General features: G+C 34.0%; 3 protein-coding genes across 4 annotated transcripts in view; 1 reads left to right on the forward strand and 2 right to left on the reverse strand.

Annotated features, from left to right (window-relative positions):
• The window catches only part of LOC118746002 (uncharacterized oxidoreductase YjmC), a 23,354-nt gene extending 19,164 nt beyond the window's left edge, over positions 1–4,190 (reverse strand). Inside the window, exon 1 of the mRNA XM_036479720.1 lies at positions 3,858–4,190. Coding sequence (XP_036335613.1) covers positions 3,858–4,086 — 229 coding nt within the window. The 5' untranslated portion in view covers positions 4,087–4,190. The remainder of the gene's footprint in view (positions 1–3,857) is intronic.
• LOC118746006 (ADP-ribose glycohydrolase OARD1) overlaps positions 1–13,711 on the reverse strand; it is a 64,741-nt gene that overhangs the window by 16,516 nt on the left and 34,514 nt on the right. The window contains exon 4 of one of the 2 annotated variants that reach the window (XM_036479724.1): positions 4,237–4,298. The exons of the other annotated variant lie outside the window; for it this stretch is intronic. The gene's annotated coding sequence lies outside the window, so the exon portion shown is untranslated. Of the gene's footprint in view, positions 1–4,236; positions 4,299–13,711 lie in introns of those variants that run through there. 2 annotated transcript variants of the gene reach the window in all.
• LOC118746493 lies at positions 9,769–10,417 on the forward strand. Its single transcript, XM_036480341.1, has 3 exons — positions 9,769–9,788; positions 9,852–9,993; positions 10,052–10,417. The coding sequence occupies exons 1-3, from the start codon at positions 9,769–9,771 to the stop codon at positions 10,415–10,417; spliced, it is 528 nt and encodes a 175-aa protein (XP_036336234.1).

Raw genomic sequence — 13,711 nt, forward strand, 5'->3', positions numbered from 1 at the left:
AAAAAAATGTACCATAAAAAATACTGAGCGCATGTAGTCCTTACACATGGAAGAAGCGAAATCTAATAGAGAAAATTCCAGAGAAGAAATTTGCACTATAAATATGTACATATATTGTAATAAATTTAATTGTAAAATATTTGCACGAGTTTTATTTTTATTCTCTTTTTATAAGTTGCTTAGTTTACTTATTATTTTTCAAAAAATTATCTTGATCTTAATCTCACTCTCAATTCTTAATCTTTATTTTTATCTGTAGTAGCCTTGTTATGCAATCCATCTAGCGATTTTTTTTATTGTTGCGCTAAAAGTGTACATATGTAATATACATACATTATACTACGTTCAAATTGACGAGCTAAACATGTTAAATGGGCTTGAACCAGTTAAATGAACAAAACAAAAATCGCATGCAATTGTTTTTGGAAAATTGAACCAGTTAAATCATTTAACTCGTTTGAAAACCAGTTCAACGCAGAGTTGTATCAGAAAGCTTTCTGCTCTGGCTAATCAGAAAGACCCAAAAGCTTTCATTTGACACGCCAACGTTCAAAAAATGTACATACATATATTCTGAAAAATATTAAAAATTAAAAATGATCAAGAAATACCAAAATTGTATGCCTGTCTGCCCACCAAAAAAAAAGAGGCCAAAGCGGTAATTAGTTATTTCCCATGAGGTCTCATCGTACGCAGAGATAAATAGTGCATACAAACTAAACATTTTGAAGTCTCTAAGTAATCCGTATGCGTTAATATCATGAAGCAGGCATTCGCTCAAAACAAATTGAAACACAAAAACTTGATTTTGAATATTTTTTTTTTTGATTTTTTATTGATAATCAAACAACCGTCAAAGTTAACTCTAAATGTTCAATGTGGACGATTTTGTTTTCCAAAAAGCTTTTTTTCATTTAACAAGTTAAATGGGGCCAATTTGAACGTAATATTAGACTGGTTTAAAAAATTATATTTTTATCAAAATCTTTTGCGAAATATTGTTCTTCGAGAGAAAGTTCCTTAGACTTTTGTGCCCGTTTTGTTCTTTTGCAAAACGTTTCGGAGACTTTTGTTCCCATTTTGTTCTCTTAGAAATGTTCCCGAAAGTATTGTTCGCATTTTGTTCTCTTCGGGTACGTTCCACAGGGTTTTGTTCTTATATAATTCCTATTGTGAACGTTCTGGGAAGTTTCTCATCTCGGTTTTGGTTTTGCAGTGTTCGTGGGAACAAAATGACATTTAGTTTCGATCATAACTTTTGGGCCCTAATTTTTTCCTGTGTTAATTATATGGAAAACAAAAATTCGCGATGAGAGACCTCTTATTCTTATTATTAAGAGCTGAGCTTCTGACGGGCCTCTTTTTTCACTGTCCCGAAAATATTTCACAAGGGATTTCAAAAAAAAGAAATAGATAGTCGATTTTTTTTAACTAGTCTAATAACTATACTTATACAGTATAATACTTTAAAACTTTCCTCGATTCCAAAAGTGAAATTAAAATTGGGGTGAATCGGAGCATACTCGTATTATGATGAAACTCCGTTGGGTTTAGAAAATTTAACTTTGAAATAATGAAATGGATGGAATTGATTTAAATTAGCTAGAAATTAACACCAAAAGGAGGGCATGGAGAAGAACGTATAAACAGGTTGTTCTACCTTGAAGGGAAAATGTGTTATCTAATATATCATTAGCTGCAAAAAATGGGCTTTGCTGATTCATAAAAGAAAAAAAAACATCAATCAGAATTAAAAACTTGAAGGAAATGTATCGAAGATAGGGCGAGGATAATCTATAAACATATTTGCCTGCAGCAGTACTTTTGAAAAGTGGGTACTACTAGTGGGCAACGGCCTGCCCACGGGGAAAGCTATTTGAAGCTTTGTATGCATTTAGTATGATCATATGTTATGAAGCTTTAGCGGGTGCTGTGACTGAGTGGTTAGAGGCAAGGCAAATTTATACAAGGTGGTAGCAAAAATACAACAACAACAACCACAACCACGTGTATTTTGTATTGGGGGTGTTATGTTAAATCTCAATTCGCCCCAAAGTTAACATGTAGCACCCGGTAGGACCTGAGTTCAATCCCTGGTCCAAGCAACATCTAAATGGGAAAACGGGTTTTTCTAACAGCGGTCGCCATCGGCAGGCAATCGCAAACCTTCGAGTGCATTCCCGCCTTCAAAAAGCTTATCATAAAAACCATTTGCCGTTTGGGGGCGGCGTAAAACTATAGATCCCTTCATTTATGTAACAACATCAAGGCACACATCATAAATTAGAGGAGGAGCTCGGCCAAATGCCAAGCAAAACTTTAAGCGCCAAATGTTGTTATTAGGCGTGTTTTATATTAGTTAGTTAGTATTAAGTTCAAATATTACATTTCAAAATAGTACTTATGACAGTTTTGGTTTTACAACAAATAAGGACATCTTCCTCGTTTACAAATCGATGAGATTTGCACCCATATTCTCAACATATTTTTAAGTCTCTAAGTGGATCGTATGCATTAATATCATGAAGCAGACTTTCGCACAAAAAAAATAAATCTAAACAAAAATACTTGATTTCGAATTTTTTTATATTTTTTTTTATTTGCTGTCAAAGAACTGCCAAACTTACGCCAACATAGAAAATTAACGTGTTTTATTTCACCATCACAAGCGAATAGCGAAATCTTGGTCATGACAAAGCGTGGCGAGCTTTTTGAGCTTTCTATACATTCCAGATCTGTGTCGGGCAGAAAGATACCTATAGCAAAATAAGCCGGCAGAAGAACTTTTTATAGAATTTAGATCAGTGATGCTCAAATCGAGCTTTTACTCTCTGCGCGTCCATATATAAATCGGTGCGCGAGCTTTAAAGATTTCTACACGCGGGCGCTGTTCTGAGCATCACTGTTTTAGATCAGAGATGGGCAGAGAGTGCTTTTACTCTGCACGCACCTATACTAAATGTAAAGAAAGCTTAAAAGAATTTTGCCCGCGGGCAAGGCAGTGCCTGCCCATAACCATTTTAGATGGACGCACACAAACTAGAATCTCTTTCTGATCATCACTGATACATATTAAACTGTTACTACCAAAAAACAAAGCTCGAGCGAAAAATATTTTAAAGCTTCCAGTAGATTTTATGTTGTTGTAACAAAACGCTTTTTGATAGTCACTGCTACAAAATGTTTGAGGAGGCTTTAAAATCTCAGCACACGTTTTTTGTGAAGCCTGATTTAAATCAGCGTTGGCCAGAGAGAGCTTTTATTTTCGCCATGAAATGGCCAAATTTTTTTTAGGTAAACAAGTACAAAGTAAAACCTCTTTCCAGCCGAGGTGTATTAAACAAGGTGTGATTGAAAACTCAGGTAAGCTCTCTTTTAAGGTACTATTATGCCAAAAAATATAAACAAGCGATTCAAAATTCATACAAAATTTTTTCAATTTGACTTCATAGGATGCTTCTTCTGAGAGCAATGTCAAATTCAATCACACTCTGTTGAAAACATTTTGTTTACAGCTAAAACTGGTTAAGAGCTTTTCAAGATATCAGAAATACTTCTGCGCGTTTTGATTGCCCCTTTCTCTTTTCGTGTTCGATTCTAAAATAAAGGCAAACGGTGGGAAAAGTTTGGGTTCAGCTCTTAAAATTTAACACTCTTGCAAGGCAAAAAAGGCACATTCTCTGCCCTTTGAAGCTTTGTCAGGGGAGATGGTTGCCCTAAAAATCAGATCGTTGCTTAAAATGACAATATTATGGAATACGTGAGCTAGACAAGGACAAGCAAGGCAAAAACCTGCCTTTTTACAGGGTTGAGTATTACATCAGATACATTTTGCACCGATAAGATAAATGACTTACCGTTATAAAAGCTTTTCGCAGTTGCACCAGTTTGTTTTCGCTTTACGAAATTCTGATCGTTTTTAAGCGTTAAGCTACTCGCATTTCTGCTGGCGACTGTAGCCGAAAATTTGGTTGAAGTCTCTTGATCTTTACTTCGCTGATATTTGATTACCACGGACGATGAACAACGCCACTGTGCGTTGCCGATCATACGAGATGCAGGACAGTGAAAAATCAAAGATGACATCTGGTTGCTGCTGTGAGATCCGGCGAATTCACAAACGCTCAATCAAAATAATTATCAAAGGTTCTGTGAACTATCTCTTATCTTTGTATGTATATTTAAACGTGTAGCACATTAATGTATGTATAGGTAATCAGCTGTGTTAACTAGACGGTGTGTTTGTTATTGTTAGTAGTTCTAGACGAACGAGATCATTATTTAATGATGACGTTTAGCTAAAAGAGAGAGAATTTTGTATATGCACGAAGGTGTTTTGCCTGTGCAAATTTACATTACATTAGTACATACATATATATGTATATACATTAGGGTGGTAAAAAAAAAAATTTCCTCCAGCCAACCCCCAGATCTGAAGAATATCAAAAATAAGGAGACACTTTTTTTTTTTTTTGAAATCAATTAATATTTATTCGTGCCGCCGGGGCTTTGAAATTTCCCATGTATTTTATATGGGAAAAATACTTTTTTTTTCGTAAAATTGCTATAAAATCATTGAAAATAAATATAGTTTTTGATCGAATAAGAATATTTATCTTCACAAATCTTCAATAAAATCACTATGATGCTTATTTAACTTAAAACTTTTACTAATCGTGTTTTAATAACCGATAATCCTATCTGTTGTTTACAAAAATTTGTTATTTTATGTCTTCAAAGCCACATCACGCATGAACAGCTTAATGGATAGGTTTATTTTTTTCCATTCTACTCTGTTATTTCTGTGGCTATGTGGTAAACAAATTTGAAAAATAGGGTTGGCAGATATTTGAAAATTTAAAATTATTTAAAAGCTCGATAAAATAATTAGAATAATTCTTCATCAAAACTAAAGGCGTTTGAAGACTTAAATATATTTTTGAACGGGGTTGCCACTTTTTTACGAAAAAATTTATTTTCCCCATGTAAAATACATGTGAGCATCAAAGCACCGGCGGCACGGGTAAATATTAACCGATTTCAAAATAAAACAAGTAAAAAAGTCATAAGTTCGGTCGGAGCCGAACATTAAATACCCGGCGCAAGTATTCATTATAGTTTTTTTCACCTTTCCGAAAACTACCGCTACATGGTGAACCACCCTTGTTTTACGGCTATTTCAAACACCTTCGATAGAACGATCAGTTAAGATATAATGAGATAAACTTATATAGATGTATGTGAGCGGCATCACGCCCATTTTCCAAAATTCCATAAAAATGTTACTTCTTTTTAAAGGATTGTTGTTAGTATAAATTTTGAGTAAAATTAGCGTCCTTAAATTTCGAAATATCGTAGTTTCAAGCATTTCTCAAATTTACGTTATAGAAAAGTGGGCGTAGTTTTAGTCAGATTTCAATAACTTTCACCCTTTTGCATTTATGTGGCAAGCACAATAATCATACCGAGATTCCCAAAATTTTATTATAAGCGTATTTTTTGCTAACGAATTACAACAAACATCAATTTTGGATAAATTAGCTTGGGTATTGATTGACGATTTCTTTTTTCATTCTGATCGAATCGTTTTGCCTGTTACAAACGACTGCTATGTAAACAAAGTTATAATACCCTTGTGCACAAGTGCGCTCGGGTATAAAAATACGTGTCTCCTTATTTTTGATATTTTTCAGTTCTGGGGGGTGGCAGCGGGAAATATCAAAAAAGTAAATTTGCAAATATATTTTTTGACCACCCTAATGTAGATACACACATATATAATAATATATTTATTTTCGTATACACGTGCGTTCTTTTATTGAATTAGTCAATAAATTTATGGAATTACGAAGAAATAATTTAGATTGTATTCACAAATGTGTAGCAATAAAATGCACTAAAACACATAAATTTCGTAATTTCGGTAAAAGTGCACTTTAGCGAAAGTAGGCCAAAATTTATGAAAAAATTCAAGAGAGTTACCAATCGACGCGTTTTAATGCACACAACAATAATCCGAGACCGGAAATTCACATTTTTAATTCATTAAAGAGTTATTCGCAAAAAACACTTGCACTTTTCGCACTATGTTTTGATGAATTTGACGCTAATAAATGGAGTAAATGAACTCAACTGAACACATATTCATTACTTTACATTACATTACATTAAAAAAGTGTTTGTGCATCCAACTCCTTTTTGCGTAGGCGGCCTTCGGCCGCGCTTAGGGATTATAACCCTCACAACGTAGAATGCTCCTTTCTGTGGTGCCAAAGAAAAGGGGCAGAACACCTTTTGCAGAGAAAACCTTTCTGCGTAGGCGGCCTTCGGCCGCGCTTAGAGATTATAACCCTCACTACGTAGAATTCTACTTTCTGCGTGCGACAAAAAGGAACAGAAATCCCCTTTTCACAAAAGTATATTTCTTGTCCATTATTTGGGTGTTTTTAAAGTTGAAATACAAATTGTATTAATAGAGTGGCAGCACCAGTTTTCCTCCATCCTATTTATATTAACTACACAAGATTGTAGTGTGGATTTTCACCATCTGAATATTGCTATTAAATACAGAATTTCGCGAAAGTGTACACTTAAAACATCACAAATGTATAAAAACTAATAAATACGTGTTAAATTGGGTTCATTTATTCCATTCATTTGCGTGAAATTCATCAAAACATAGTGCGGAAAGTACAAGGGTGTTTTTTGCAAATAACTCTTTAATGAATTAAAAATGTTAATTTCCGGATTGTTATTATTGGCGTTAAGACGCGTCGATTGATACCACTCTCGAACTTGTCCGTCCATTTTGACCTACTTTCGCTAAAGTGCACTACTACCGTAATTTTTATCGCAGATCTTAATTTTATTTTTATGTTATTTTTTTTTAACTAGTCAATTACTTTATGTATTCACTAAAATCAACCAACACTCACATAAGTCAAGAAAAGAACCTTTAAAAGTCTAGTGACCGCGTCCAGCTCTCATCGCCCACTGTTTGTCTGCGGCCAATGCTACTAATTATCCAAGTAACAAGTACATTTGTAAATAAGCCATGAGAATTCGCAAAACTCTGCAGCTATTGTGAATGCGCGCGCTGAGAGAATAACAAAGTGAAAAGTCTATTTTAAAGCAGGGACTGTGGGCAGTATTTAATGCGCATACCTACACAAATTGTTACAATCGATATATAAATTGAATTAATCAATAAATATTCCGTTCCGCCTTATGAAAATGCAATTTAAGGCCTAATCGGGAGCCGTTAACCGATTGATACCTTAAAAGGCATGTCTAATACATATATTTAAAATGTTTTTGTTGAGTAGGTTAAATATAATTTTACACTAGCCATACATTGTCGTCCCGCCCACCGAAAATTTTAAATAGAATTTTTTTTTTTTTCTGTATTTTTATTTAAATATGAAACCAATTGCTTACTGCCGATTTCGCCAGCAACTTAAATGGAAAATGCTTTTTTATTTTTTGTCAATTTCCGTATAAAATTCAAAAAGTTGAAATCATTTTTCACTTAAATTGCTTACGTGAAATTGGCTGTTAGCCTTAGACTGGTTGGGACGACAATGTATTTTGCTATACCTCTCCAGCTGAGTCAAATTTAAACCCACTGGAGATCTGCGATTCACAGCATTTTATTTAAGATAAACTCATTTTCCCGTAGTTATAGTCAAAAATAGGAAATGCTCCCTTTTTTCGCGGCGCCTAATAATAACTTTTTCGTTCCTCAATACAAAACTAGCGTTGAAGTGAAAAATCGGTTTGTAAAGTAAAGGGCAGTATGCAGCTCTCAAGAAATGCAAAAATTCCAAATAAAATGATGTACAAGAGATGGAAAAGAAATTTTCTTGAGTCGAATTGGGCAAAAATCGAAAAATTCGTTGTCTGCAATGTGAACGTGCTTGGTATTTTTGTAAAGGTAATTTAACCACTAAAAAGAATTAAATAGAAATTTCCCTATAAAAGAAATTATATGCCGCCACTAAAGTCGACAAATTTATAAAATTAAGAATATTAATAAGAGCATAGTCATGCCCCACCAGACAATTTTTGTTGCCCGACATAAGAAAACTTGTCGCCCTAAGCAACAAATTTATTGCCGGCAATATCGCCATCGTATCGATTTCTTATTACCAGTCGCTCTAAAACGTCCGCCACAGGCAACGCGCCTGGGCGAGTTGTTTTCTTATTACCTGAATGAGTCGTTTTATTATTGCTACAAGCGATATTTAAATAATAATTTCTTGCAACAATTTTATTTTTTCTCAATGTTTCATTTGTTTTTGAACTCAAACTTATAATTTGTAAACGAAATTAACTATTTTCGTCGCTATGGAGCTTCCTAATTTTTCAACCCTTTCTTGGGCATAAATTATATGTTTTTGAAGAATCCTGTTGACGCGGAGTTCATCAGTCTGGGAATTTTTGAATACATATTCCTAAAATGACATAAAAGAAATAATGCTTCCGATTTCTCCCTACGGCAATAAATCGGCGAGTCGCCAATTTGTTGCCATGGACGATTGTCGCCTATTTCTCATGTTTTGCATGGTGGGGCGTAAGCTTTTCACGGAAACAAATGTCAGAAATACATTCTTTGAAATAAAATGTTTGTTTGACGTTTTTTATTTTCATATAGATAGTAGTGAGCTACAGGATTAAAATAATTGGAATAAAACTAAACACAGGGTGTCCCTGCGGTATTCCAGAAAAACCATTTTTTTTATCGAAATTCAAAAAGAATTTTAAATTTTAATGGAACGAATAAAAAAAAATATGTAAAAATATGTTATTTTTTTATTATTTTATTAAATAGTACGGGTTTTTATCTTTTGAAGGAAGAAATAAAAACTTGCTCATTTGTTGCACTTTTTGAAGTAATGCGTTTTTTTGCTTATGCATAAAATCATTTTTTAATTTTTTGTCGGTGTCATCAGATCTGCACGATTCGTTCTATTTTCAAAAATGAAATGTAGGATAAAAGTCTTGACCTGTAGACAATAGGGATTTATTATTTTTAAAGAGTTAAATGAGTTATTAAGAGATGGGTATCAATCGAAATGTGTATAAAAAGGGTTTAATTCTTAACTACATGTAGAAGGTCGCCACCTGTTAAAAAAATCAGATTACATTGGAATTAAAGAAGTTAGGTTATTTAAATAGATAGGTATCACCATATGAGAGTCAGACGAAAGAGGTTTAAGACTGTTTTAGCTTGAAAATACTAAGAAAAGGGTTGCCACCTGTTTGTAAAGTCAAGTTTAGTTAAACTAAAATAATAATTGTGTTAAACCAAAGGTTTACAACATCGTTTTTGTTATTTTATTACAAATACGTACATTGTCAATCATTGATGATCTTAAATTAACTAAGGAATGCTTTTACTCTTCACTTATTTCTTGCTTAATATGACCAATTTTTTATTTTGTCTGATACCCATATTGATATACATATTTCAGTTACCTTATTCCATATATGTAATACTTCTATATTGCTAGTACAATATAAGGCGCATTCGTTTCGCCACTTCTCTGCTCGCTATGTTAGAGCTCTGCTCGCTTGTCAGAAAATTTGTATGTGAAAGCAACAACAAAGTTAGCTAGCACTGACGAGCATGGTGACACCTCATAAAACTGGTATAACAGCTTCCCTCAATGCTACCAAGTTTATTTTCTAATTTTAGTTTTTTACTGCCAAACATGACAATTTCAAATTTAACATTTTTGAAACAGTAAACAGAATTTAAAATCAAAAATGGCAACAGAAGATAAATCGTAAATATTTAGTTTTTGTTTTTAAATAATTTAATATAAGAAATTAACAAGCATTTTTTAAAGGAAACGCAAGGTGTGGAGAGTGGTCGAAACCAAAGGTTTGCTGAAGTGCTACTTGGCCCGGAAGGAGGAGTTTCTTAACACTAGGAAAAAAAGAAATGCCTATGCTCATGTTTTGGAAGACATGGTAGCACAAGGCTTCACAGTAAGTTGAATGAGTGGTTTTAATTTGTGTTTTTTTAATTAGTTTTATTTTTATATAGGACACTTCCACAACCCCGGTTGCATTAGAAGGCAAAATGCGGACTTTGTTGTCTGCCTTCAAGTGCGCGAAGGACAACGCTGGAAGGACTGGAGCTACTCCATGTGTTGCCCCTTATATGGAGGAGATGGAGGAGATTTTCGGTAATAGCGCTCTGGTTGCCAATAAGCACACCCTTAATGCGGGCACTGTGCAAGCACAAGCGCTGGCAGTGCCATCTCCTTCGGAACCAGCACCAACTCAACAGCTAGTCTCCTCCCACCATTCAGCAGCACCAATATTTCACACACCATTCTACAGGCAAGGAGTATCTCCAACGCCAGCAACATCACACCGTCCCGCTTCCCCCACTCGGTTACATTCATAATCCGGAAATTCAAAATCCAGACATATCAAAATACAGACAAAATTCAAAAATGCAGAAAAATCAAAATACAGACAAATCAAAATACCGGCAAATCAAAATACAGACAAATCAAAATACAGACAAATCAAAATACAGACAAATCAAAATACCGACAAGTCAAAATACAGACAAATCAAAATACCGACAAATTAAAATACTGACAAATCAAAATACAGACATGAGGGGAAAAAATGTATACAATTTCTGCAAATCAAAATCGTTTCTGTTAAGTCGTAGTTAGGCTCGCAGAGAGATCTGCGCAAAAATACTGTGGCCACTATAGCCGGTTTCCGTCATCAGGGAATTGCCCCCTTTCTTTTCATACTCCTCAAACCGCCCCAAATCGGGGAATACTTTTCTAAAAAATTCCCGAATCCACCCCTAACCTTCTTCATCAAAACAATTTCAGTGTACCGGAATTTATTTATTTTTTATTTTCGCCTGCGGCGCTTTTTTATATTAAATTATATTTTAAGAAATACTGAAAATTTGGAATAAAAAATCGCGCGATTTTTTATTCCAAATTTTCGCCTGCGGCGCTTTTTTTTATATTAAATTATATTTTAAGAAATACTGAAAATTTGGAATAAAAAATCGCGCGATTTTTTATTCCAAATTTTCGCCTGCGGCGCTTTCTTTAACAAAAAAAAGAAACAATATTTAAATATATACTGAAAATTTCCGCCACTTTTTTAAATAGAAAACATTCTAAAAAAATTTATATTATTTTAATTTGTTGTCTGCATTTTGATTTGTCTGTGTTTTTATTTGTCTGTATTTTGATTTGTCTGTATTTTGATTTGTCTGTATTTTGATTTGTCTGTATTTTGATTTGTCTGGCTTTTGATTTGTCTGTATTTTGATTGTCCGCATTTTGAATTTCTGGATTTTGATTGTCTGGATTATGTTATACACCCTCCCCCACTATCTTCTCAAATCGATTCTTCACAATCAGTTTCAAGTCGTCGCAGGAAAACAGCCCGAGAAAGGTATTATGAAGAGAAATGAAAACCGAATGAGAGACGGCTGGAAGAAAAAAGAAGATATCACGACTCCGTGCGATTTAAATTCTTTTTCTGAACATCCTTCTATAACCTCGCAAAAGTTTGAGCATTTACTTGCTTCTTCTCGTTCGGACTCTTCTGAGCTTGATAAAGAGTCTGAGCTGGAGCTGGAAGGGACGGTGTTTAAGACCGCAAATATACCTGCACTCCCGCTCATGAGCACTTCTTCATTTTCAAACCATTGGGAAACCTGAAAAGTTATTTTAGATTGCATTTGTACATCTCAATTACAAATAAAAGCAATTGCTTACCAAAGTTAGTCGCTCGTTGTCCATTTTTCGTTTTAAACGTAAATTTAATAAAAAAATTTTAAATTTTAAATATTTTTTCCCCGATTTGTTTTCATTATGAACTGTTAAATAACTTAGTTCTGCCAAGCAACTCATTAAGTGCTCCCAAACAAATGTAACTTTTGGCATATCCTTTTCAGTGCTGCCAACGTATGTTTATCTATTCCAGTTGCTTCATCGATTCGCCACTAGCTAACGGATGACGAAACGAATACGGCTATAATCACTATGTGTTTTCAATTCGAAATCAAAGAAAGACAGCCTATGAAAATGTGTGATTGTAGAAGTATACGTGTATATTTATAAACTACTACATAGAATGAAGTGCAATGTCATAACAGGGGCGGTTCAGAGAATTAAACAAACAAACACAAATTTTACGGTCTCATGTTTCCTTCATACCGCAGTAAACGCAAACTAATTTTGTTCAAAATTAAATTTTGATGCATAAACGCTCTTAGACTGTGTTTTCACCTGTGCGGAGTTGACTTGACAAGTTGAGGAACGCATGGAACGGGCGCTTCGGAATCGAAGCATTTAACTCTGCGCCTATTTTCTTATTCTGAATCGGCATTTCGGCAAAAATTTGCTTTCATTTTCTAAATAGTTACTCTCTGTCAGACTTTTGTTCATCTAGACTCTAGGTCCTAGAGTATTTCTGCTTCAAGAAGTAAGTTTTGAAAAAAAATCCTAAATTTTTTGCTTCACCTGGTATAATTCCGCCATGAATTGACGCCAACTGGAAATGCCAACTGATGCCAAGTTCTTCTGTAACTGGTACCTTTATCTTTTGCTACCACAGCCGCTGCAGTGTTTCTCATAGATATACAAATATTGTATTTTTTGTTAATTTTTCATGTGAATTATTTTTCAACAAGAATTTGTTAAACCGCTCCTGAATTTTGAAAAGTAAAAATGTCTGTTTGAGTACATTCTCTTATCGGATCTCTCTTTCTTTTTTGAATATATCAACACTCTGATGTTGGGGAATGGAATTTGAATTTACTAGCAATATAAAAGTACTACATATATGCCTTATTCCCTTAATTAAAGTCAGTTTGATTTTTTAAACATGTGGCAACCTTTCTACGTGACGTTGATACCCATATTGTAATATCTAGTTCATTTAACATTTTAAATAATTTTTATAAAATTAGTGACAGGTGGCAACCCGTTTCAAAAAAAAATAAAACTTGATTTCAAATCTACAGACCAAGCCCTGTCATTTGACACCTCACTTTTAAAAATAGAACGATCTATATGTACATACTAGGGATGTTGCGAACGTGGAATTTTAGACATCCGCGGATGCGGATGTTTAAAAGCTAACATCCGCGGATGAGGATGCGAATGCGGATGTTAAATATTTTTAAGAAATAATTTGGTGAGTACATTAGGTGATTTAGGTAAATAAAAAATGGAAAAGTTAGTCATATTAATTGTTTTTTTATTTAGTACTTAAATTTAAAAAATTGGAACATTGTATTTAAGAAAGAGTAATTTTGCTCTTTTTACGGGTTACAGCCTGTTTCCTAACGGGTCGTAAATCAAACCTGCGTCACTAAATAACTACTCGCTCGTGGCGACAAACCTGAAAAACTTGACAAAATTGTAAATTCTTTTCGATTGACGCTGCACCAGTTGAGAGCACTTTCAGTTATATTTCTTTTTTTATTGCGGTGCAATATTCCTTTTTGAGAATTGCATCGGGTTGCAAATGTCGGATGTATCCTCCCGAAAATCTTGTTATTTTGTTAAAAAAGTACCCCGTTTTTTATAATAGTTTTAATTATTGGAATCACGGACGATAAAGGTCTCCGATCTGCTTAGTTCCCGGGTGACTTCTTGGAAAGGTTCACCTGTAATGAACAGCTTGTAATTAGTTTTGTTTTATTAGTTAG

Source organism: Rhagoletis pomonella, unplaced genomic scaffold (assembly GCF_013731165.1).
Source record: "Rhagoletis pomonella isolate Grant_MI unplaced genomic scaffold, Rhpom_1.0 Rhpom_scaffold_00010, whole genome shotgun sequence".
Taxonomy (NCBI): domain Eukaryota; kingdom Metazoa; phylum Arthropoda; class Insecta; order Diptera; family Tephritidae; genus Rhagoletis; species Rhagoletis pomonella.

Bases quoted from the DNA above. Each gene is read 5' to 3' on its own strand.
- LOC118746493 (XM_036480341.1), top strand. From the start codon at position 9,769: ATGGCAACAGAAGATAAATC. The intron at 9,789-9,851 runs GTAAATATTTAG...CATTTTTTAAAG, and splicing joins ATGGCAACAGAAGATAAATC to GAAACGCAAGGTGTGGAGAG. The intron at 9,994-10,051 runs GTAAGTTGAATG...ATTTTTATATAG, and splicing joins TGGTAGCACAAGGCTTCACA to GACACTTCCACAACCCCGGT.